General features: G+C 42.1%; 1 protein-coding gene and 1 pseudogene across 1 annotated transcript in view; one reads left to right on the top strand and one right to left on the bottom strand.

The window, feature by feature from the left end:
* The window catches only part of DNAH2 (dynein, axonemal, heavy chain 2), a 151,080-nt gene that overhangs the window by 105,652 nt on the left and 23,648 nt on the right, over positions 1-21,780 (bottom strand). Inside the window, exons 4-11 of the mRNA XM_006863499.1 lie at positions 20,416-20,644; positions 14,519-14,629; positions 14,115-14,353; positions 12,968-13,159; positions 11,137-11,342; positions 10,713-10,842; positions 10,101-10,283; positions 9,053-9,267 (exon numbers count right to left, since the gene is read on the bottom strand). Coding sequence (XP_006863561.1) covers positions 9,053-9,267; positions 10,101-10,283; positions 10,713-10,842; positions 11,137-11,342; positions 12,968-13,159; positions 14,115-14,353; positions 14,519-14,629; positions 20,416-20,644 — 1,505 coding nt within the window. The remainder of the gene's footprint in view (positions 1-9,052; positions 9,268-10,100; positions 10,284-10,712; positions 10,843-11,136; positions 11,343-12,967; positions 13,160-14,114; positions 14,354-14,518; positions 14,630-20,415; positions 20,645-21,780) is intronic.
* On the top strand, positions 14,698-17,182 carry LOC102827892 (annotated as a pseudogene).

Here is a 21,780-nt window from a genome sequence, read left to right as displayed (position 1 = left end):
GTGCAGCCAGAGTGCTCCTTGGAGGCCGGGATGGCTAAGCTTCGTCTCTCATACTTTGGACATATTGTCTGGAGGAAACAATCGTTGGAGAAGGATGTCATGCTGGGTAAGGTGGAGGGTCAGAGAAAAAGAGGAAGACCTCTAACGAGATGGATTGGCCAGGTGGCATCATTGATGGACTCAAGTGTGGCAGTGGTAGTGAGGTTGGCCCAGGATTGGACATTGTTTCGTTCTGCTGTGCTTGGGGTCGCTATGAGTTGGTTCCGACTCGATGGCACCTGACAACAACAACAACAACTACAACAACGACATAAAGATTAAGTCAAAGATATTCCAGATAAATATTTAATGTATTCCTCAACAACAGATGATCACAGCAGGTATAAGAGTTACTTCCTACATTTATCCTAACTAGATGTTTATTGTGCTCTAACTGCAAGTAAGCACACCTCAAGGCAGCTAGGTGCTGCAAATGGTTAAGCACTTAACTACTAGCCAAAAGGTTGACAATTCAAACCCACCCAGAGGGTCTGGCAATCTGCTTCCAAAAGGTCACAGCCTTGAAAACTCTTTGGAGTTTTCTGCTCTGCACACACCGTCTGCACACGTGGCGCTGTTATGAGTCGGAATCAATTGGATGGCAGCTAGCAATTAGAGGAAGGAACAGTGGACGCACTTGACTATCAACTGAAAGGCTGGAAATTCAAGTTTACCCAGAAGTGCCTCTGAAGGAAGGCCAGGCAATATGCTTTAGAAAACTCAGCTATTGAAAACTGTAAGGCACACATTCCTCGGCATCTCTATGAGATGGAGTCAATTTGAAGGCAATTGGTTAACTAGTAATGGGAAAGGAGTAAGGTGCAGTATGGCTAATCTAAATCCTCCAGAATGAAATACTCAGCAATTTCCAACTTAGGGAAATTGGACAACAGTGAACAGGTTTCCTAATTAAATTACAGAACATCCATACTATGGGATAAGTATAATCTGCAGAAAATAAGTAGTTCTGTACATACAGAGTGGAAAATCTTCCATCCATATTGTTAACCTTTTAAAGCAGAGACGATGACATGGAGAGATGGAGCGCTGGGGACTCTAGACTCAGGGAGGGAGAGGGGCTGTGTGCTGGTGGCTGGAGGGAAGGCTTGCAGGATATGCCCTTTGGTTGTTTGAATGCTTGTATATTCCTGAGTGCTTTGGTGTACATAAAAAAAAAAAAAAAAAAAAAATTCTGTTGAATGATGATGCATGGAGGGGATTGTAGTCATTGCAATGAGACGAAGTACAATGGGATGAGTGTAAGGCTGATGTTCTCACCTGTAAACTATCACTCAATTTACAATAAAAACTTTAAAAAAGCAATTGAAACAAGGTTTACAATTTTATCTGTATAGTTTTGATTACCTAATAATCGTGGCTACCTCTAGGAAGTGGAGCTGTGTGATAGATTGGCATTGTTTCTTTTATAGATTTCCACATCAGTCCCTCTCTCTTTTTTTAAACATGAAATGAAAGTTTATTACTTTTATAATTTAAAAATACTCAGTGAGGGTTAAAGTGCTTTTGAAAAAAACTCAACAACAAAGATCAGGAAAAAAATAATTATAAAAAGTATTCCAAATAAAGAAGTAAATGATACCCAGCTATAACTGGGGTCACATTAGGAAGTCCTGGATAGAGTGGGAGAAAATATGGAACAAAACTCAAGATCATAAAAAAGACCCTGCTTACTGGTCAGATAGACATTGGTGGAACCCTTGGTGACCTTTCAGATCTGAAACTGAACTCATTTCTATGGCTCAATTTTCAGCCAATCAATAGGTAGGTATATAAGGGGGGACAACAACACTAGTGAAGTACACGCACTTTAGAATGGTCAACCATTTGAGATCAAAAGCGCAGCATTTATCCAAGGACAAAATTTCAGAAGTGTTGGGAAAGACAAGGAATGGAAATAAGAAACCCAGAGAGGAAGTAGGATAAGTCATGTTACAGTAAGAGATGAAACAAAGTGTATGATTGGTTGAATGTAAAACTGATGATCTGCTTTGTAACCTTTCACCCCATTCACTACAAAAAGTGTTTTTAAAACAATATTCCAAACAATGAAAAGCAGTACTGGGATTATTTTTTCTTCCAATTAGTTCGTTCACTTTGCACATTTTCTAAAATGATAAATATGTATATAATTTATACTTGCATTGTATACAACTATGAACCACAAGGTTAGGGTTTGGCCCCTCAGTCACTCCACAAAAGAAAGATGAGCCTTTCTGTTCCCCCAAAGGTGTACAGCCTCAAAAACCCTATTCAGGGATGCTACAAGTCAGAGCCAGCTGGACAGCACTTAACAGCAACAACAACATAGTGTGCTACTATTTGTATGTAAAAAAGGAATACTTATCGAGCCATATATGTGAATAGGTGCGAGGGATATTTAGAATGTTACATATTAGAAATTTCTGCTTTCTTCAGGGAGAAACTGGGTAATTGGGGGTTAGCAGCAGAAAGGAGACTTACTTTTCTATCTCAACCCTTTTGTAACTTTTGAGTTTTGCACCATGTACATATTAACCCCGTCTAAAAGGTTAATATTAAAAAATTTTTTAAATTGTTTTAACTAGGGTCCAGCTGATATGAAGTGAGGGGAGATGCACAAGAACACCCATACTTGCAGATAGTACCCATTTGACCTGGCTTCAATGGCTGGATGACCAGAACTCAACTAGAAGAAAAAAGAAGAGGAAAAAAAGAATAATCCATTACAATTTGATGAAATTGACCTATGCTTGTGGATGTAGTAGCTCAAAAGAGGGAACAAATCTTTACAGTGAGGATCATTCCCACCCCCTCTGTACACAGGGTTGACAGAGATGGGCAACTTAGACATTGGCTACCCAAAATGGAGGGGCCTATAAAGGCAAGAAGTGACTGGCTTACAAGCTTTCAAGAGGGAGGCTAGTTCTAGAGGGTGTGTGGGAAGGTAGAATCTCCACTGAGTGGTTTCCAACCTGTCTGGACTGGGCTGATGAAAGGAGGTGGGTTCAATAGTGAATACTTGCTATCAGGACTGACTGTGAGTGTTGCAAATGTAAAGGTAGACTTTTTGTAACAAAATGAGGGGCGTGGTTGACTTTTCAGTCCAGGAGCAGAGGACCCTGGGACCATCAAGGGAGAAGAGCGGAATGCGGGACCCTATCCAGAGAAGCAGCGATGCCTGAGATAGAAGTAGAGATGATGAAGTGGAGAGGTGGAGGAGCTGGGGACTCTCGACTCAGGGAAGGAGAGCGGCTGTGGTGTTGACGGCCAGGGGGCAGGCTTGTGGGGTGTACCCTTTGGTTGTTTGATGATATATGCAGGGAATTGTAATCATTGCAATGAAACAAAATAAGATAGGATGAATGTAAAGCTAACTAAAGCGTTGTATGTTTAAAACCTTACTAAGTTTGGTTTTAAAATATTGTGTTTAGTAAGTTTCATGAGGCAATTTTGTATCATCTTGTTTGGCCACATCTTATAAAACTATGTTATTAAGTGCCATCAAGTCGGTTCTGACCCATAGTGACCCTGTATAGGGTTTCCAAGGAGCAGCTGGTGAGTCTGAACCACTGACCTTACGGCTCAAATCAAACTTGTGGTTCAGTGCTTATCCTGCAGCGCCACACCAGGACTCCTTACAAAACTAGGAGCCCTACTAAAGCTGGTCCTCAGCACCTCTTACAAAACCGTATCTCAAACCTCTTCCCCAACCTTCTTTACACTTGTTCTTCAATTGCTTCCTCATCTATGTGGCTTCTAGCATGTCTTTCCTCCCACAATGCCTCCAGCTCACCCCTCTTAACTGACACCCAGCACCACTCCTCCATTTGGTTCTTCTGCTTCATTCCTCAACCATAATTTGTCATCTCCCCTGGTGAGGCTGCCTTCAATTGCCCAGGACACACTCAATCTCTTCTGTCTCCAAAACCCTACATCTACAAACAGGCCTTTTCTGGCAAAACCGCTTTTACATCTGTCCCAACCCACATGGACTTTTTATGAACTGAGGTTAACGTTAGTAGCAACAGCCTAGAAGCACTAGAAGCACCTAATATTACGGGGCACAGCTAAAGACAAAAGGCATCAAAAAGCAATCAAGTGGAACGTTATTTTCCTTCTGATTAGAAAAAAACTGTCACCAAAAGGTCTGTAATCTCTGCAAGCAGATGCCTTACAAAGTCCCTTCTTTTTTTCTCTCTTCTGCATCTCATGTAGAAAGGAGGTGCACTGAACCAGCAGGAGACCTGTGACTGACAGACTAGGAAGAGCCTCACCTGCCTGAGGGCAGGGACTGTGTCCGTTCACATATTCCCTGTGCCTGTCTCCATTTCTAGCACGGAAGGCACTCACTATGCATGTGTTAAATAAATGAGTAAACAATTAACTACCCTTTAAGTACTTATAATATGAAAAGTCACCATTATAATTAAAGAAACACATACAGATACACTACAACATCTGTAGCATAATAATACAATGAAAACGTTAATCTTTTTATGCACATCACAAAGTAGCTGTCTGTCTTTACAACCTAATGTATGTACTCTGAATTTTTAATATAATAGACTTCACAGGGATTCGTAAGTATAGGTTGCATGTGAGTCAGAGTAGGTATAGATTGTATGCATTCCAAATGTTCATAACCCAGGAACTGCACGTATACCATTTTTAAGCTTGGCCCATAAAAATTCTTTCAAGTAGGAAAAAAAAAGAAAGTCACCATTATAAAGCTGTAGTAGGAGAGGGCCTGATCTCAAAGCTCCATCAAATTCTGGAAGACAAACACCATGGGCCATAGTCTCAATGAGTTAGCTGAGCCATATGGCCCTCTAGTGGCAGAATACCTAAATCACTGGTTTAGTAGGTTACCACCACTGCCAAACACCAGTTGCCATCCAGTTGACTCTTATCCATGGTTGTCTCAATGTATGGTTGTACTCTATGGAGTTTGTAAGGACTGATTTTTAAGAAACAGACTAACCAGGACTTTCCCCAAGGAGCTTCTGGGTAGACTTAACTACCAACTTCTAATTTATCAGCAGAGTGCATTAGTCGTTTGCACTAATTAGGTGTTAAGTTCTGACTCACATCAACCCTGTATAGAGTTTCCAATGAGCAGCTGGTGGGTTTGAACCACCAACCTTGTGGTTAGTAGTCCAGTGTTTATCTGATGGCACCACACCAGGGCTCCTCCAATGAGTTAGTTTTTTTTTCTAAATCAATTTTTGAAAGATAGACTGTATTATGGTAAGTAAAAAATTATTGGTACAAACTCATATAAACCTTCATTAAATAAAAATATCAAAATGTGAAGTTACTATTTCTCAACATAGCCTCCATCTAGGTCTATACACGTCTGACATTTCTGAAGACTGTGTTTCCGTCTTTCTAATCCTTCCTGGAAGAATTCTGCACTCTTCGATTTACAGCATGTCAAAACAACACTTTTGGCATCCTCGAAGGATTCAAATCATGCTCCTTTAAATGTACTTGGATGTTAGGGGACAAAAAAGAAGTCTGAAGGGACAAAAACAAGACCAGGGCTCTAGGGTAAATGGAATAAAGTTGCCCAACTAAATTCTTATAGGCAGCTCTTCCTCAGCACAACTTCCTTGACCTTTTTCTAATTTGTTTTCCATTTTCTTCAAACTTCTTCCTAATAAGCTCCCATGATTGTCCTATGTCTTCAAGAAAATCTATTAAGATGACCCCTTTGGAGTCATAAAAAAAAGTCACTATAACCTCCTGCCACCAGTTGTCTATCAGTTTGTCATACTGTGCTATCTTGCAAGTTGCTGTGAAGCTGGAAGGTATGCCACTGGTATTTGAAATACCAGCAGGGTCACGCACAGTGGACAGGTTTCAGCGGAGCTTCCAGACTAAGTCAGACTAGGAAGAAAAAGAGGCAGACTGCTTCTGAACATTTTGCCATTAAAAACCTTATGAATAGCAGTGAACACTATCAGGTATAATGCCAAAAGATGAAAACATTATGAATCGCACCAGGACATTGTCAGATATATTTCTGGAACATGAAACTCTCGGGTTGGAAAGCACTCAAAAATAGCTACCTCCTCACAGTAGAGTTGACCATGATGATGTGAATGGAGTAAAACTTTCAAGACCTGCTGATGGGGCACAACTCAAAATGAGGAGAAACAGCCACAAACATCCATTAATAATCTAAACATGGAATGTACAAATTATCAGTTTAGGAAAATTGGAAGTTGTCAAGAATGAAATGGAATACATAAAGATTACATCCGAGGCATTAGTGAACTGAAATGGACTGGTACTGGCCATTTTCAATCTGACATATATGATTTACTGTGCCAAGAATGACACATTCAAGAGGAATGACATAGCATTCATCACCAAAAAGAACATTTCAAGATCTATCTTTAAGTACAATGCCGTCTGTGATAGGATAATATCCATATATACCTACAAGGAAGACCAGCTAATACCACTATTACTCAAATTCATGCACCAACCACTAAAGCCAGTGATGATGAAATTGAAGAATTCTATCAACATCTTCGTGAGGGCAGTGGCTCCATACAGAAGCACTGGACTATGAACCACAAGGTCCACCATTCAAGACCGCCAGCTGCTCTGTAGGAGAAAGATAAAACGTTCTGCTTCCAAGAAGATTTAAAGCCTCAGAAACCCTATACAGGGTTGCTATGAATCGAAACCAACTTGATGGTACTTAACAACAACATCAACTTTTTCAGTATGAAACTGATCAAATATGCAACCAAGATGTATTGATAATTACTGGTGATTGGAACGTGAAGGTTGAAAACAGAGAGGAAGGGTCAGTAGTTGGAAAATATGGCCTTGGTGATAGAAATGATTGATACTGGAGATCAAGTGACAGAATTTTGGAAGACCAATGATTTATTCATTGCAAATACCTTTTTTAAACAACATAAAAGGTGATTATATGCATGGACTTCATCAGATGGAATACACAGGAATCAAACTGACTACCTCTGTGGGAAGAGATGGTAGAAAAGCTCAATACTAGGTCAAAGGTATCAATTGCTCAGATGCAAGTTCAGGCTAAAGCTGAAGAAAATTAAAACAAGTCCACAAGAGCCAAAATATGACCTTGAACATATCCCACCTGAATTTAGAGACCATCTCAAAAATAGATTTGATGCATTAGATACTAGTGATCGAAGACCAGAATAGTTGTGGGATGACATAAAAAACAACATACAGAGAAAAAGCAAAAGGTCATTTAAAAAACAGGAGAGAAAGAAAATACCAAATGGATGTGTCATTCTGAAACTTGCTCTCCAGTGTAGAGATGCTAAAGCAACTGGAAAAAATGAAGAAGTAAAATTGCTGAACAGAAAATTTCAGAGGGCAGCTTGAAAAAACAAAGTCAAGTATTATAATGAAATGTGCAAAGACGTGGAGTTAGAAAACTGAAAGGGAAACACACACTCAACATTTCTCAAGCTGAAAGAACTGAAGGAAAAATTCAAGCCTCGACTTGGAATACTGAAGGACTTTATGGGCAAAATATTGAATGATGCAGAAAACATCAAAAGAAGATGGAAAATACACACAGAGTCACTGTACCAAAAAAGAAAAAAAAAGTTGATATCCAACCATTTCAAGAGGTAGCATAGGATCATGAGCCGATGATACTGAAGGAAGAAATCCAAGCTGCACTGAAGGCATGGATGAAAAACAAGGCTCCAAGAGTAGACGGAATACAAATTTAAATCTCTCGACAAACTGATGAAACACTGGAGGAGCTCACTAATCTATGTCAAGAAATTTGGAAGACAACTACCTGGCCAACCAATTGGAAGATATCCATATTTGTGCCCATTTAAAAGAGAGATGACACAATGGAATGTTGAAGTAATTGAACAATATCGTAACTATCACATGCAAGTACATATTTGCAGAAGATAATTCAAAAATGGCTACAACAGTACATTAACAGGGAGCTACCAGAAATTCATGCCAGATTCAGCAGAGGACATAGATCTAAGGATATCACTGCTGATGTCAAATAGATCTTGGCTGAAAGCAGAGAATATCAGAAAGATATGCTTTATTGACTCGGCGAAGACTTTTGACTGTGTGGATCAGGACAAGTTATGGATAACACTGGAAAGAAGAGGTATTCCAGATACCTCATATGCATGTAGAAGTTGGACAATGAATAAGGAAGACCTCAGAATCATTGATACATTTGAGTTATGGTATTGGAGAAGAATACTGAAAGTACTATGGACTGCCAGAAGAACAAATAAATCTGTGTTGGAAGAAGTACAGCCAGAATACTCCTTAGAAGCCAGGATGGCCAGACTTCGTCTCTCATACTTCAGACATGTTATCAGAAGGGACGAGTCCCTGGAGAAGGACTCCATGGTTGGTGAAGTGGAGGGTCAGTGAAAAAGAGGGAAACGCCCAAAAAGATGGATTGGCACAGTGGCAGTAGCAATGGGCTCATGAGTAAAAATTGTAAGGATGGAGTGGGACCCGGCAGTGTCTTGTTCTGTTGTGTGGTGTAGGGTTACTATGAGTGGCACCTAGTAACAACAACAACAATAACATACGTTCTGAGCTGACCTCTCTGCCTTGATTTTAACTGGCCCAGCAGATCCCCTTGGAAGTCACTGCTTTGATTAGACATCTTTTTTGTCAAGTACCCTAACTAGACCAAGACAAGTGTACTGTTGACAGAACCTGTCATTCACTGATCAGCTATCCACTGATCACAGAGACATGTTTAAAAGTTTTGTTTGGAATAAACCCATGCATGTGTGAACTTGAACCCTAGTAGCAATACTCTTTTACTTACCATCATATAATTAAAACTAAGAAGTGACAGCATAGATACTATAGCATATGAAAGAATCAGGGAGAAAAATGGAGAAAGGGACTAAGATAAGGGAATTAAGCTCTTGAGAGAACTGGAGGGGGAGAATTGCACCAGAAATATGCAAAGTTTAGGAAAAGGAAGTCAGATTGAGTTCTGTACTTGTCAAAGTTGACATCCAGCATGCCAGCCTTCTCCTGGCTGATGCGTAACAATGGAGTATCCAGTCGCCGAATGCAATCTTTGTCCAGCGTCGATGTCCACCTTTGGAAGGTTTTTCGAACCAGTTCATCAATGGCCTGAACCGTCTGCTGATAGGTGTGTATACTCTCTTCTCCAGTGCCAGTATGGGGCAGGAAGTGAGCACTAGAAAGGCACTGAGGGGAAAGAGCCATAGACAGGTAGAGCCTGCTTACCACATCCCCTCATACTCCCATCTCCTAGACACACACACAAAACAAAAACAGATATTGCTATGGAGAGTGATTGATTTTGATGACATATGATATAGGGAAGATGAAATCAAAAAGAAAGATAACAGGAAGAGATAAAGGCACACTGAGAAAAGGAGTCAAAATGAAGAAAGAGACTCACAAAGATTCATCCCAAGGGGGGAAAAACTGTGAGAAGAAAGGAAATTCTAGGTGGTGAAGGATTAAGAGGTCCAGTGTTAAAAACCAGTATCAGGCTTCTTTCTCTCAGTCTTAGTCCACTCATTCTTAATAAGCTTCCAATTATCTGTAGGCTGCCTATTCCCTTCTGGAGCCAAATAAATGACAGCAGGTCAATACCTCAATAGCTTCAGACCTTTTAATTGCCCAAAAAGTTAAAAAAAGAAAATTCTGTTTCTTTATGCCTCATTTTCCAGGGAGAATAGGCCCTGTAAAGACCTCATCTACTCAGGTCTCTGGATCTTAAGGTTGTATTACTTTTCTACTGAGCCAACTTTCCAGATGTTGGCCCTACTACTCTTTCTCTTTCACTTTGACATAGAATTCCTAAAATGATCCATGTTTTTCCAGCCACATGCACCATCTCTCAGATCCAAAACCATGATCTACTTTACAGGAGTGAGACTGCCACTCTTCTGATGCAACTTAGTGTCTGATAATTAAAACTCTCTAGGACTTCCATGTCTCCTAGCATGCAACCCAGGTGCAAACCCTGACATCCCAGTGAGGAGAAATTTTGGGAAAGACTTGACACTTACACTCATAACTCTATCGAGGCGATGCCGAAGGCTCCTTAAGAAGTGTGCGTATCCAGAATACTGGGCCATGAAAGGCTCCAGGTATGGCTGTTTCTTGTTTAACTCATGATTCACAAGGGCTAGTTCACTCTTGAACAGCATGTAGAGGTCTACTGCTTTCTTGTCATACGTTCGCTTTATAGCCTAAGGAAGAAATGCCCTGAGGATGTCGGCTCCCTCCAATTCCCTCCACTTCCTCGTTTCAGAAGAAAGTTACACCTCTACTATATTAGTTACACCCCTTAATGACCTTGGAATTAAGGTAACAGAAGAAGAAAAGAGGCACTCGTGACTTCTTGTTGTTAAGTGCCATCAAGTCAGTTCCGACTCAGAGCAACCCTACATAGGATTTCTGAGGAGTGGTTGGTGAGTTTGAACCACGGACCTTGCGGTTCAAACTGATCTTGCAGCCCAGTGCTTATCCTACAGTGCCATGCCAAGACTCTGCACTGACAACTCTGGACATGGGAAAAAGTGCAGATGGAGATAAAGATGGTGCCTGGAAGCATGAGGAGGAACTAAAGGAAAGCAAAAGAGAACCAGGGGCTGAGGGAACCTCTGAGTGAGCAGTACCTCACGGGTTGCAAGTCTGTGGAAAGCGTCCAAGAGTAGCACTCCATGTTCCACATCTCGGACGAACTCGAAGGCCGAGGTGATCAAATTCTGAGTCATAACCTCCAAGTCCTTGACCCCAGCACGGAATCTGTGCCATTAGAGAAGTATGTTGAAGTGTGGGTACCCTCACCAGTTCCTAAGGACATCCGCTTACAGGAATAACATGTGTTATTGTGTTCGAAGGACTTTCTAGGGGCAGTCATTTTATAAGCATGTGCTCATTTAATTCTCAGAACAAATCTAACTCAGGAAATCTTAATCGAACCAGCCACCTTCCTGTCTTTCACTTTCCCCTGCCTTTCCACCCCTGATTATGTCCCAGTCCTCTATATACTCTTGCCACTCCCCCAGGCTACTTTCCTGTTCCTCCTGTTTCTCTCACCTATTGTAGTCTTCATGCCAAGATATGTTCTTGACATCCAGAATGCCCCCTCGAACAGCTCGCAGCCTGTGCAAGTTTTTATGAAAGATATCCTCAATCTCCAGCAGGTTCCGTGTTATCTGTGGCCCTTGGGCGCCAGAAAAGCAAGGGAGGGGACCTTGCTTGCCATCTTCCCAGCGGGCAAAGTGGTACTGACAGTCACATACCTATAAAGAACTCAGCGTGAGGGCTCCTGTTTCCCCTCCTGAACCTGAAAGTCCTGCACTCTTTGGTTTAGCCTAAAATCTCCAAAGCCTAGGGGGATACCAATCAGATGCAGGGGGCTACTGAGATGAATTTGAGTGAAATATGAGGTATAAGAGTAGTGGTAACAGGCAAAAATCTAAAAGAACTGGAGTGGCAAAGGGGTAAATTCTGTTTGATCTCTTGACAGGATCCTCTGTCCCATCTTCCCGGTTCCCAGATGGGGACTCTGTAGAGGGTCTGCTGTTGGCTCTGATTCCCCATCCAGTTTTCCCACCTCAATAAGATCCTTGCAGCGTTGCACAAAAGCATCAACCTGAGCAAATATGCTGGTCTGGTCTAGGACCCAGCCCCGGTTGAAAAACCTATATGAAGAGAAAGAGTAACTGAGTTAAAAAGTAGGAATTCTAGGTATCAAGCTGACTCCTGGGTTCATGAAGAGCCTTAGAAATTTGACCCTAGGAAGTTTCCCTGAACCCTGGCAGAAGAAACTCAAGGTGTGAAGAACATAGAAGAGACAGAGCATCTAAGTTCTAGGTTTACACATAATAAAAAAACTTTGGGGCCACATAGAAGGAAAAGACCAGGAAGGGCTCCTTAATATCAGTTATTAGAATAAGGAAATTTAGAGTCCAGAGAGAGAACTTAGACCACTATAGAAACTCCTAAGTCTAGAAAAATATAATTCATAGGTTTAAAAGAAAAGAAAGAAAGAAACAGCTCAAGTAAAAGGAGTTGGTAAGACCCTCGTCTCTAATGAATGCCAGGGAGCTACTATCTGGGACATTAGGGGAGACATGTTGTACCGAGTATGCGCCTGCACAGCCTGAAGGTAGTGATCTTTCCAGGCATCACAGCAGGAAATGCAGCCTTGTAGATCTTCCTTGCTGGAAGTGACATAGCCCTCAAAAATTCGGTCCAGGGAGATGGCATGGCAGCATAAGCGGATGATCTCATTGCTCATCTATGGAAGCAGTCACAACAGCCTCAACCCACACCTTTACTTATATCTAGTCCCTTCTCAGAATCTCCTGGACACACTTCAAGTCTCTGTGCCCTACTCTGCCATTTGACTCCTGTCACCCATCCCCATCGACCTTCACCTCCTTGTAGAGCCTTATTCTGTCTCAACAACACTCTGCAGCTGCACTTCTCAGAGACCCACAGCTCTGCTCCTTCTCCCACTCTCTAGCCTTGTTATCCCAGATAGGATGTACCAGGTCCTGCTCTTCAAGACCCATGTCCCTTCCTAAATCTACCTCCCTGGTGTCATTCCGATGTCCATCTTTGGAAATGACAAAAAGAGTATTCTCTCCTCTATATACCTCAGTCTGGGAGTCCACCATCCTGCCTGCCTCTTGATGCTCCACTAACTCTTCTCAAAGTCCTTCTTCCTGCCTGCATGCCTTCCCTCTGGAACAAAGCCCTGCCCGGCACCGCCTCAGAACACAACTGGAGCTGATAATCCAGGTACCTGAAGACCTATCCTCCTCCCCTTTTCCCTCACGATCTACTAAGTGAATTCCAAATTCTTTTAAAAATCTGAGTTCAACTTGCCACCTTCTTAAAACCCTCTGTTCATACACACCTTCCGGAAGAGGGAGGTCATTCTCTCCCGAGTGTTGTAATGGGGAGAGTTGACCCAGATAATGCGGATCAGACTGATCAATTTAGGGAGTTTACTGGAGATGTCCTTAGGTCGCATGCAAGCCAATTCCTGGCAGGGTTCTTTCAGGACTGACAAAAAGGTCAGGTTTGACTGTGCTTGACAAAAGCCATCCTGGTGGAAAAGAAAACCAGGAATAGACTTTTTAAAGATATGGCTCAAAGCTAGTACTTTTTATCCATCTGGAACCCCATTCTGATTTGTCTCTAGTATGAAGCTGCCCCAGTTACCTCACCTCCTTCCAGTTATTTCAGAGCTCCGTGATAACTCAAACCAGAATTTGCATGTACCAGCAGCTTGTACTCATTTATTGGTTTCTAAGGCAGTGTTTTAAAGTCTTTTCTCATGCATGAGTCTCATCTTCCCTATTAGACTGGGATACCCAAGTTCACCTTGTATGTCTATTTCTCTACTTTCCTCCAACTGAATCCACAACTCTGCACAAAATGGGTAACTTGACAGTTGTTGATCACACAACTAGACATTACTCCCACACATCCCAAAATTTCCATCCAATCCTTTTTACTTGCCTTGTTCACACCAGCTGTTTAAGACTTCGCCACCTAACTGTACCTCAAGGCCCTTGTTTGCTGAGTTTAAATTTCACCTTCACTAGGAAGAAGCATCTTCTATCTCTATATTCTACAGATCACTTCTATCTTCTTTGTGGCCAGGGACTAACATAATCAGTTTATCAAATTTATAAACAAATGCTGATTTTGTAACTTTCTTGACTATATGGGTTTGTCTTTGATCCCATGCTATCTTGTATTTCTAATTTGTGCTAAGTCTTGTCTTCTCAGCTGAATAATAGGGGTTGGGACCACAGAGGGCACTTAACATGTATTTGTTGATTAACTGGATGCATCTCTTCCTAACTAACTACATGCTCCCTAGGAACTCTGTATCCTACTATTTTCATATTCCCCCACAAGCCCAAGTCCATACACTGTATTGGCTCAATCTGTGCTATTGGTGGTGACGTTGATTCCCTCTTCTGAGCCCCCTCCAACATTCCAATCGTTGCCCACTTTCTGCTAAATCTCCATCCATTGGTCAACTCACAAACCTGGATTTGCTGGGCCATCTTCATAAAGGGTGCCAAATAGGATGACTTGGAAAGGTGTAGAATGTTCTCAATATGTTTCACTCCTTGCTTCACCAGTTGTTTACTGATACCAGACAGGTCCATACATCGGTTGCGCCAGAACTCAATCTCCTCCAGAGGACCTAAACTTTCTCCTGTCTCCGCTGTTTCTTGGGCACTGAGCATCTCCTTTATCTGACGGGTCCAGTGGATCACGATGACTACAGGACAGAACGTGAAACCTCTTGTGTATGTTTATACTGCTCCCCATCTGTCTTTCTCTCCCACCACACAGCCCTCCTAACCCAATTCCTTTCTCAGCATCCAGGCCTGTCTTTTCTCTCTTCTGGGATTTCTGCTAGACACTGGTAATATCAACTACTCACTTTCTAGCCGCTGTACCAACTCCTTGTCTTTTACCACCACCTCAGGCTTCATGTTCATGGCCTCCGCAGGGATGTAGAGAACTGTGCGGCCCTCCAGTTTGTACCGAGTGTCTGAGAAAAGGAAAGGTCCATGGAAGTTCACTGAAGTGGGATGAAATTTTGCTGCCCCAGGTCCAACAATGGTTGATGATGGGGTCCAGGAAGTATCTCACTTCAGGACAAGCAGGAGAAGCTATGATTTGGATTCTTCTTTGTTGTCAAGAGGGAAGATGATAGAAGGCAAAAGAAACCTCATGGAGGTAGAACAAGATAAATAAGGTCAAAGATCTGTACCATGCCCTCAACAATCTACCATAATATATGCAAATCTCTCTAGGTCTCCCATATCACCTACACATCTCATAACGCCACACGTACTCTTAGAAACTCCTACTTCAACAAGTCTGGCCAACCAGTTCTATAGCAAATAACTAACTGCATTTGAAGGCAGATTCTGCACCTTGTTCCGCTCAATCAGCAAATACATACTGGTTGCATCACAAGGTGGAGGTCAGGGAATGTGGACCACATCAGGTGTCACTGTCAGAGGGGGTGACACCGAAATGACTCTCTATAAAATTTTTGTACAGTGCTTCAGAAGAATTTTATTATATTTTATAAAAATATCACTGTAGCATCTTCAGTGTTTGTACAGGCAGCTGCTTCCTTAATTCATTCCACTCCCCCTTTCCCTGATCCCTGGCCTGGTGGTACCCACCCCTTCCACAGCCACTGTGCCTTTTCCCTCCCTATTCCCTTCCTCCTTTCCTTTCTTCCTTCCTCTCCTCACTGTTGCCAGTAGTGGAGGTGGGTGGGGGTGGGGGGAGGATATGCTCAGAAGAGTAACCAGTTCCTTCTAACACAACACACCCCAAAGACAAAACCCCAAACTGTCTTGTGAATGAGTTAGTTCATTTCAACAAAACTCAGCCCAAGTATAAGCTTTTGCCTGAGCGAGGTCCAATTCATTGTAAGAAAGCATATAACTCCTACTGTAGAGCTAAATGCACTGTGCCTGAAACTTGAGGAAAACCCAATGTACAAGCCGGTGGACCCTTAATCTCAAATGTAGTCCACCCACAACTACAACATGAGAGGAGGTGCCTGTCCCACTTCCAGTTACACCTTTACTTTATCTCATTGAACTTTCTGTGTGAGGAAAGGAGTTTAATGGAAAAGGAAGGACGAGATAGGCTGTGGCACACAATGCTGCTTCTAAAGCATTAAGGATCCTACCCAATGAGCCCCTTCCAGAAAGGCTAGAAGGTAAATGGAAGAGAAGCAGAAGAAGAAAATCTTAATAAATCTAAAATGAATCAAGTGAGATTGCACTTAAATGGAACTTGCCTGTAAATTCTGAGGTTGCCTGGAAGAGTGGACCACCCACATGAAGAGTTCTGTGACCAAGTTGTCAGTCAGAGAGTTCATAGGGGAAGGAATGAGCAAGAAGATTTCAAAGAAAAATGCTACTATAGCTGTTAAGGAGCTCTGGTAGCGTAGTGGTTACGAATCGGGCTGCGAACCTTAAGGTCAGTGGTTCGAAACTACCAGCTGCTCCGTGGGAGAAAGATGAGGCTTTCTACTCCCATAAAGATTTACACCCTCGGAAACCCTGTACAGGGTCGCTATGGGTCGGAACCGACTCGACGGCACTTAACAACAACAACAACAACATAGCTGTTCTTGAGGAACTGAAGAAGTTACCTCCCCCACTCCCTACAATCGGTCAAGTGAAGCCCAGAATCAAAAAGAAAACAAAATTCGTAGTCAAACTACACATAGGCCCAGAGTAAGGACAAGGGATGAATCCAATTAGTACACTGGCCCAGATCCAGCAAGTAAATAAGGAGAAGGAGCCAGAGTACATGCTCCTGACAAGCGATGCCTGCCGCGCCACAGGGAGTTTGCTCTGTAGGTGAAGGTTAGAAACCACACTGCCAAAGCACCAATCAGAAGGTGGCAAAATGCAATGCAGCCAATATGCTGGAGCTCCTTGGTTTCAAAGTTCCACAGGCTCAACCCACCAAACCAGCACTCCAATTGGAGGAGAAGACACTGATAAAGAAACCAAGGGATGAAAGAAAAATAATCTTTTTAAAATCTGGCTTTGCAGATGACAATGGAACTAGTAACAAGAAAGAAAGAAAGTTCAGGATGTCTTATCTTAGTCACCAGTAGCTGCCTGCTGGAATTCTTCCCATGGTGCCTGAGGTTGTGCAGGCCATGGGCATCAGTCACGGACATCACACCAAGGATCACACTACCGTGACTGCCATGGTAGCCTAGAAGTTGGTGACAATTGAGACAATTGTAAAAAATAACATCTCTTCAAGCCATGTACCCCATGGACCTCTTACGAAGACCCTCTGAGCAATACCAGTATCCAGAGTCCAGGGATTCCAGGTTGAATACAAAGACTTGCCAAAACACAAAAATGAGTTTGTTTCTCTAATCAATTGCTCCTCTCAGCCACCTCTGATCAGCCATGGCATTGGAAAGGATGTGAACCCCTGCCACGATATGGCTACACTGAGCATACTGAAGTTGCTATCTGAATTGGACCAACAAAGTACAGAGATGCCAAGAACAGGAAATGGGCCTTTGTTCATGTGTGGGCGGTGCTGAAACTTTACTGGCCACAAACCATTATTAAATCCCAACATAAATACTGAAAATACTGAAACTGCTTTGAAAAATTGGAACTTCTGATACCTCTAGTGGGCTGAGAAACACGACAAACTGGACCCAACAGGGGCGAAGAAAATCGGGACATAGGAGGCGGCTATGGCTGTGATGGCGTGTGTTGTGATTTGTTGTGATGGGGCCAGAGTAGAGAAGGTATTTGCTCCCCCAAGAGCAGCCAAACTTGGAGCCACTCTCCTCCTGCCCATCTCCCCTTCTCTGCTGGGGAGCTACAAGGCCATGACCTATACACATCATCACTTGTTTTTTGTTTTTGGGTTTTTTTGGGGTGTGTGTGCAGTTTTAAAGAAGAAACAGAAACCACAACCCACTCCTCAAACTGACTAACTCAGACACTTTGGGATAAACACTGGACAGCCACAACAGAAACTGGTCCCTAAGCTGCAAGTACCAGAAAAAGTCAAATGCTTCCTACTCAGCATCACCTAACTAACCTGCCCAGTGTGCTGAGGCTCTGCCCTCAGTGCCCACACCATAACCCCTGCTTTCTCTTCCAACAGCGAGATGCATTCTTAGTTTCATTATTTTCTTTCAATTAAATTGACATTATATACAACTTTTATGTGAAAGCTTCTCAATTGTATCTAGCTATATAGCACAGTTGAGAAACTTGTCTGAATAATCTCAGTAATCTAACCAGCAAAGATCATATCTGTTTGTATGTAGCTATCAATTTTTATCTTATTGGACTCACTGACCCAGGACCATTTCAGTAATACAAGTTGTGTGTCTTCTGGTTTAGCTGAAACAGTTCTGGACTTTACAGAAACTCCTGGTGAAGTATCCCACCATTGTATAAATGGAACACTTTTGGACTTTTAAAAAACTTTAAGTGGTCATTTGGTACCTTTGCTATTTGTGTGTGTGTGTGTGTGTGTGTGTGAATTAAGTGATAGTTTACATGGAAGAACACTAGCTTTACATCCATCCTATCGTATATCGTTACATTGCTAAGGTTACAATCCCCTCCATGCATGAATAACCAACCAAAGGGTATACCCTGCAAGCCTGTCTCCCATCATCAGCACACAGCCCCTCCTCTACTCTGGGTCTAAAGTCCCCAGCCGCTCCATCTCTCCACGTTATCATCTCTGCCTCCATCTCTGGCATCGCTGCTTCTCTGGGTAGAGTCCCGCTCTCTATTCTTCTCTCTTGGTGGTCCCAGGGACCTCTGCTCCTAGACTGCAAAGTCAATTACTCCCCTCCTTTGCTACAAAATGTCTATCTTTACATTTCCAACCCACACAATCAGTCCTGATAACAATTATTCACTATCGTATCACAAGAGATCCATCCACATCTCCTTTTATCAGCCCCGCCTAGACAGATACTACTCAGTGGAGATTCTACCTTCCTCCATGCCCTCTGGATCTAGGTTCCCTCTGGAAAGCTTGTAAGCCAGTCACTTCTTACCTTTGTAGCCCCCATTTTGGGTAGCCAATGTCCAAGTTGCCCATCCCTGTCTACTCTGTGTATGGAGGGGGTGGGAATGATCCTCGCTATAAAAATTTGTTCCCTTTTGAGCTACTGCATCCATAGGTGTAGGTCAAGTTCATCAAATTGTATCAAATTACTCTTTTTTTTTCCTCTTGTTTCTTCTTCTAGTTGAGCTCTGATCAACTAGAAGCCAGGTCAAGTGGGTATTATCTGAAAATGTGGGTGTTCTTATGCATATGCTCTCTCTTCTTATCAACTGGATGCTTCACTCTCCACTCTAGTCATCTGTGGCTATGTCACTGACTCTGGGCCCAAGAGTCCCCTATGTTAATTTACTTTTTGAACTTTTAACGCACTCCACAGGAGAAAGATAAGTAGCTCTGGTAGCGTAGTGGTTACGAATCGGGTTGCGAACCTTAAGGTTAGCGGTTCGAAACTACCAGCTGTTCCGCGGGAGAAAGATGAGGTTTTCTGCTCCCGTAAAGATTTACAGCCTCAGAAACCCTGTACAGGGTCGCTATGAGTCGGTTCAGACTCCACGGCACATAACCACCACCACCACCACAGGAGAAAGATGAGGCTTTCTGCTCCTGTAAAGATTTCCAGCCTTGAAAAACTATACAGGGTTGCTATGAGTCGGAACCAACTCAGGACACACAACAACAATAATAAAACGCACTCCAGCCAGAGCTGTCATTATCACCCAATTACAGTGATACTTTGAATCATGTGATTTTTTTTTTTTCCTGCATGACACCCCATGCTACTCTTTTCATTGCTGATGATACTCCTATGGTCACTAATCTTGTCTCATTTTCTGTTTGTTTGTTTAGCTACAGTATTGTGGTGATTGGTATCTGTGAATCTATATCAATAACTTTTTTGAGCATTAAGTAGTAATGAAAGTAAAAGAAGGTAAAAAAAAAAAAAATCAAGAGAGGCTTCCTTTCAGTGCTTACAATGCTGAAAATAATGTTGTGGGAGTATGGTGGCACTGTAGGATGAGCACCTGATTGAGAACCACAAGGTCTGAGCTTCAAGCCCACCAGTTGTTCCAATGGAGAAAGATGAGGCTTTCTGCTCCTACAGAGATTTACTGCCTCAGATACCCTATATAAGGTCCAACTTAATGGCACATAAAAACAAAAGCAAAATAATGTTGTAATTCAATGTAAAAAGATTTTACAAAACAATTTTGTTAATTGTATTCATATGATCTAAGAAATATTGTATTTAAGCAATTTACGATATCATTCATATATTATTCTATGATTGAAATTAATAATAAACATTACTAAGGGTTTTTGTATGGGAAGGTTGGTGGCACTATAAGCGCTTAAGGATAAGCACTGGACTGCTAACTGCAAGGTCAGCGGTTTGAATCCACCAGCCGCTCCTCGGGAGAAAGATGATACTTTCTGCTCCCATAAAGATTTACAGCCTCACAAACCATGTATAGGGTCACTGTGAGTCAAAACTAACTCGATGGCACGTAAAAGCGGCAACAACGAGGATTCTGTATGGTCTGGTATTGGAGATCAGTGGGGGCGGGAAGTATGACACCATGAGTTACCACACAGATGACACCAATCCAAGTGATGTCACTGGTACCTAGTCTGGGCTGGGCAATGCAGGCACCCAAGACAAATTTCCCACCTGCTCCACTAGTATGGGTGGGGCATTAAGTGAAAAACAAGCCCTCAGGCCTTCCTACTCACCTGTCAGACATGATAAGAAACTGTGGAAATGAGAAGCAAACTGGTTTCGAATGCTCTCGGGCCAGGTGTTGTTTGCAAATATCTGAGGAGCATAGACTCCACTGAGCAGCCGAAGCAGGGCTGGTATGTAGGCACCTCTAATCGTCCCAAACTGTATGGTTGTGTGAAAGTTCTCTGGAGTGATGGGAACTGGTGCACGGCGAATGTAGTAGACAATCTGGTTCTGGTCCTGCATGAAAGACAGTAAATCAGAGATCCGTCTCTGGGCCCAGTCATGAGACCCAAAGATCTGAGACTCAAGTCAAGAAACAGCAGAGTTCTTTGTCACGTTTCCTTAGTATGCCCTGACCAGTCTACAAAGCTGAGTGCCATAAGGCTCTTCATCTTCATTTCAGGGACGTAATAGATACCATATGCAGAGATGTGGGGAGGAGAAGTAGAGAGCATGTTTTGAGAGCAGCGACTGTATATTTTGCTCCAGTGCCTAGAACACAATAGATATTCTATAAATGTTGGATGGATGGAATGAAAAGAATGAAATGGATGAAGCACTTCAGTTATGGGGAAAGCAGAAAGGAAAAGGGCAGCGTTCCCATTTCAGTTGCATATGTTTTTCCCCTAATTTTCATTTTCTGATAAGTATTTTTTTGCCTTGTTTGTGTTGCTTAACCTAAGACCTTTTAAATCTAAGGTTTCAGGCTTCCTATTTGTTTAGAAAGGACAGTCCCAACCTAAAATCAAACATACCTGTTTTATTATCTGTAAGACTTTTGTAACTACTCTTTAAAATTTATTTCATTTAAAAATGAAAAATACAGCACAATGAATAAATTAATAATCATCCATATTTCAACTACCCAGAATTAAATTTTGGTGCTTTATGTTCATTTTTTTAAATACTAGCAACTATTATTTTTGTTAAAATGACACGTAATTGTAAATCTTCGAAATAATGCAGAAAGGTATAAAGATGAAAGTACAACAATCCCAACACTCATTAGCATTAGAGAAAACATTATTCCAGACATCTTTCTGTAGCTATATGTTTTGCTGTTGTTAGGTGTCATCGAGTTGGTTCCAACTCATATGTACAACAGAATGAAACACAGCTGGGTCCTGGGCTAGTCCCACAATTGTTCCTATGTTTGAGCTCACTGTATCAATTTATCTCATTCACGGTTTTCACTGAACCTCTACTTGTACCCTCTACAAGGACATCTACAAGCATGATGTCCTTCTTCAGGGACTGACCCTTCCTGATAACATGTTCAACGCACGTGAGATGAAGTCTTGCTATCCTCACTTTCAAGGCTTCTTTCAACACAGATTTTTTTCATTCTTCTGGCAGTCTCTGGTATAGTTAAT

The sequence above is a fragment of the Chrysochloris asiatica genome, unplaced genomic scaffold (genome assembly GCF_000296735.1).
Source record: "Chrysochloris asiatica unplaced genomic scaffold, ChrAsi1.0 scaffold00054, whole genome shotgun sequence".
Lineage (NCBI taxonomy): Eukaryota > Metazoa > Chordata > Mammalia > Afrosoricida > Chrysochloridae > Chrysochloris > Chrysochloris asiatica.
Note: the sequence above shows the minus strand (reverse complement) of the source record. Positions and strands in the feature narration are given on the sequence as shown.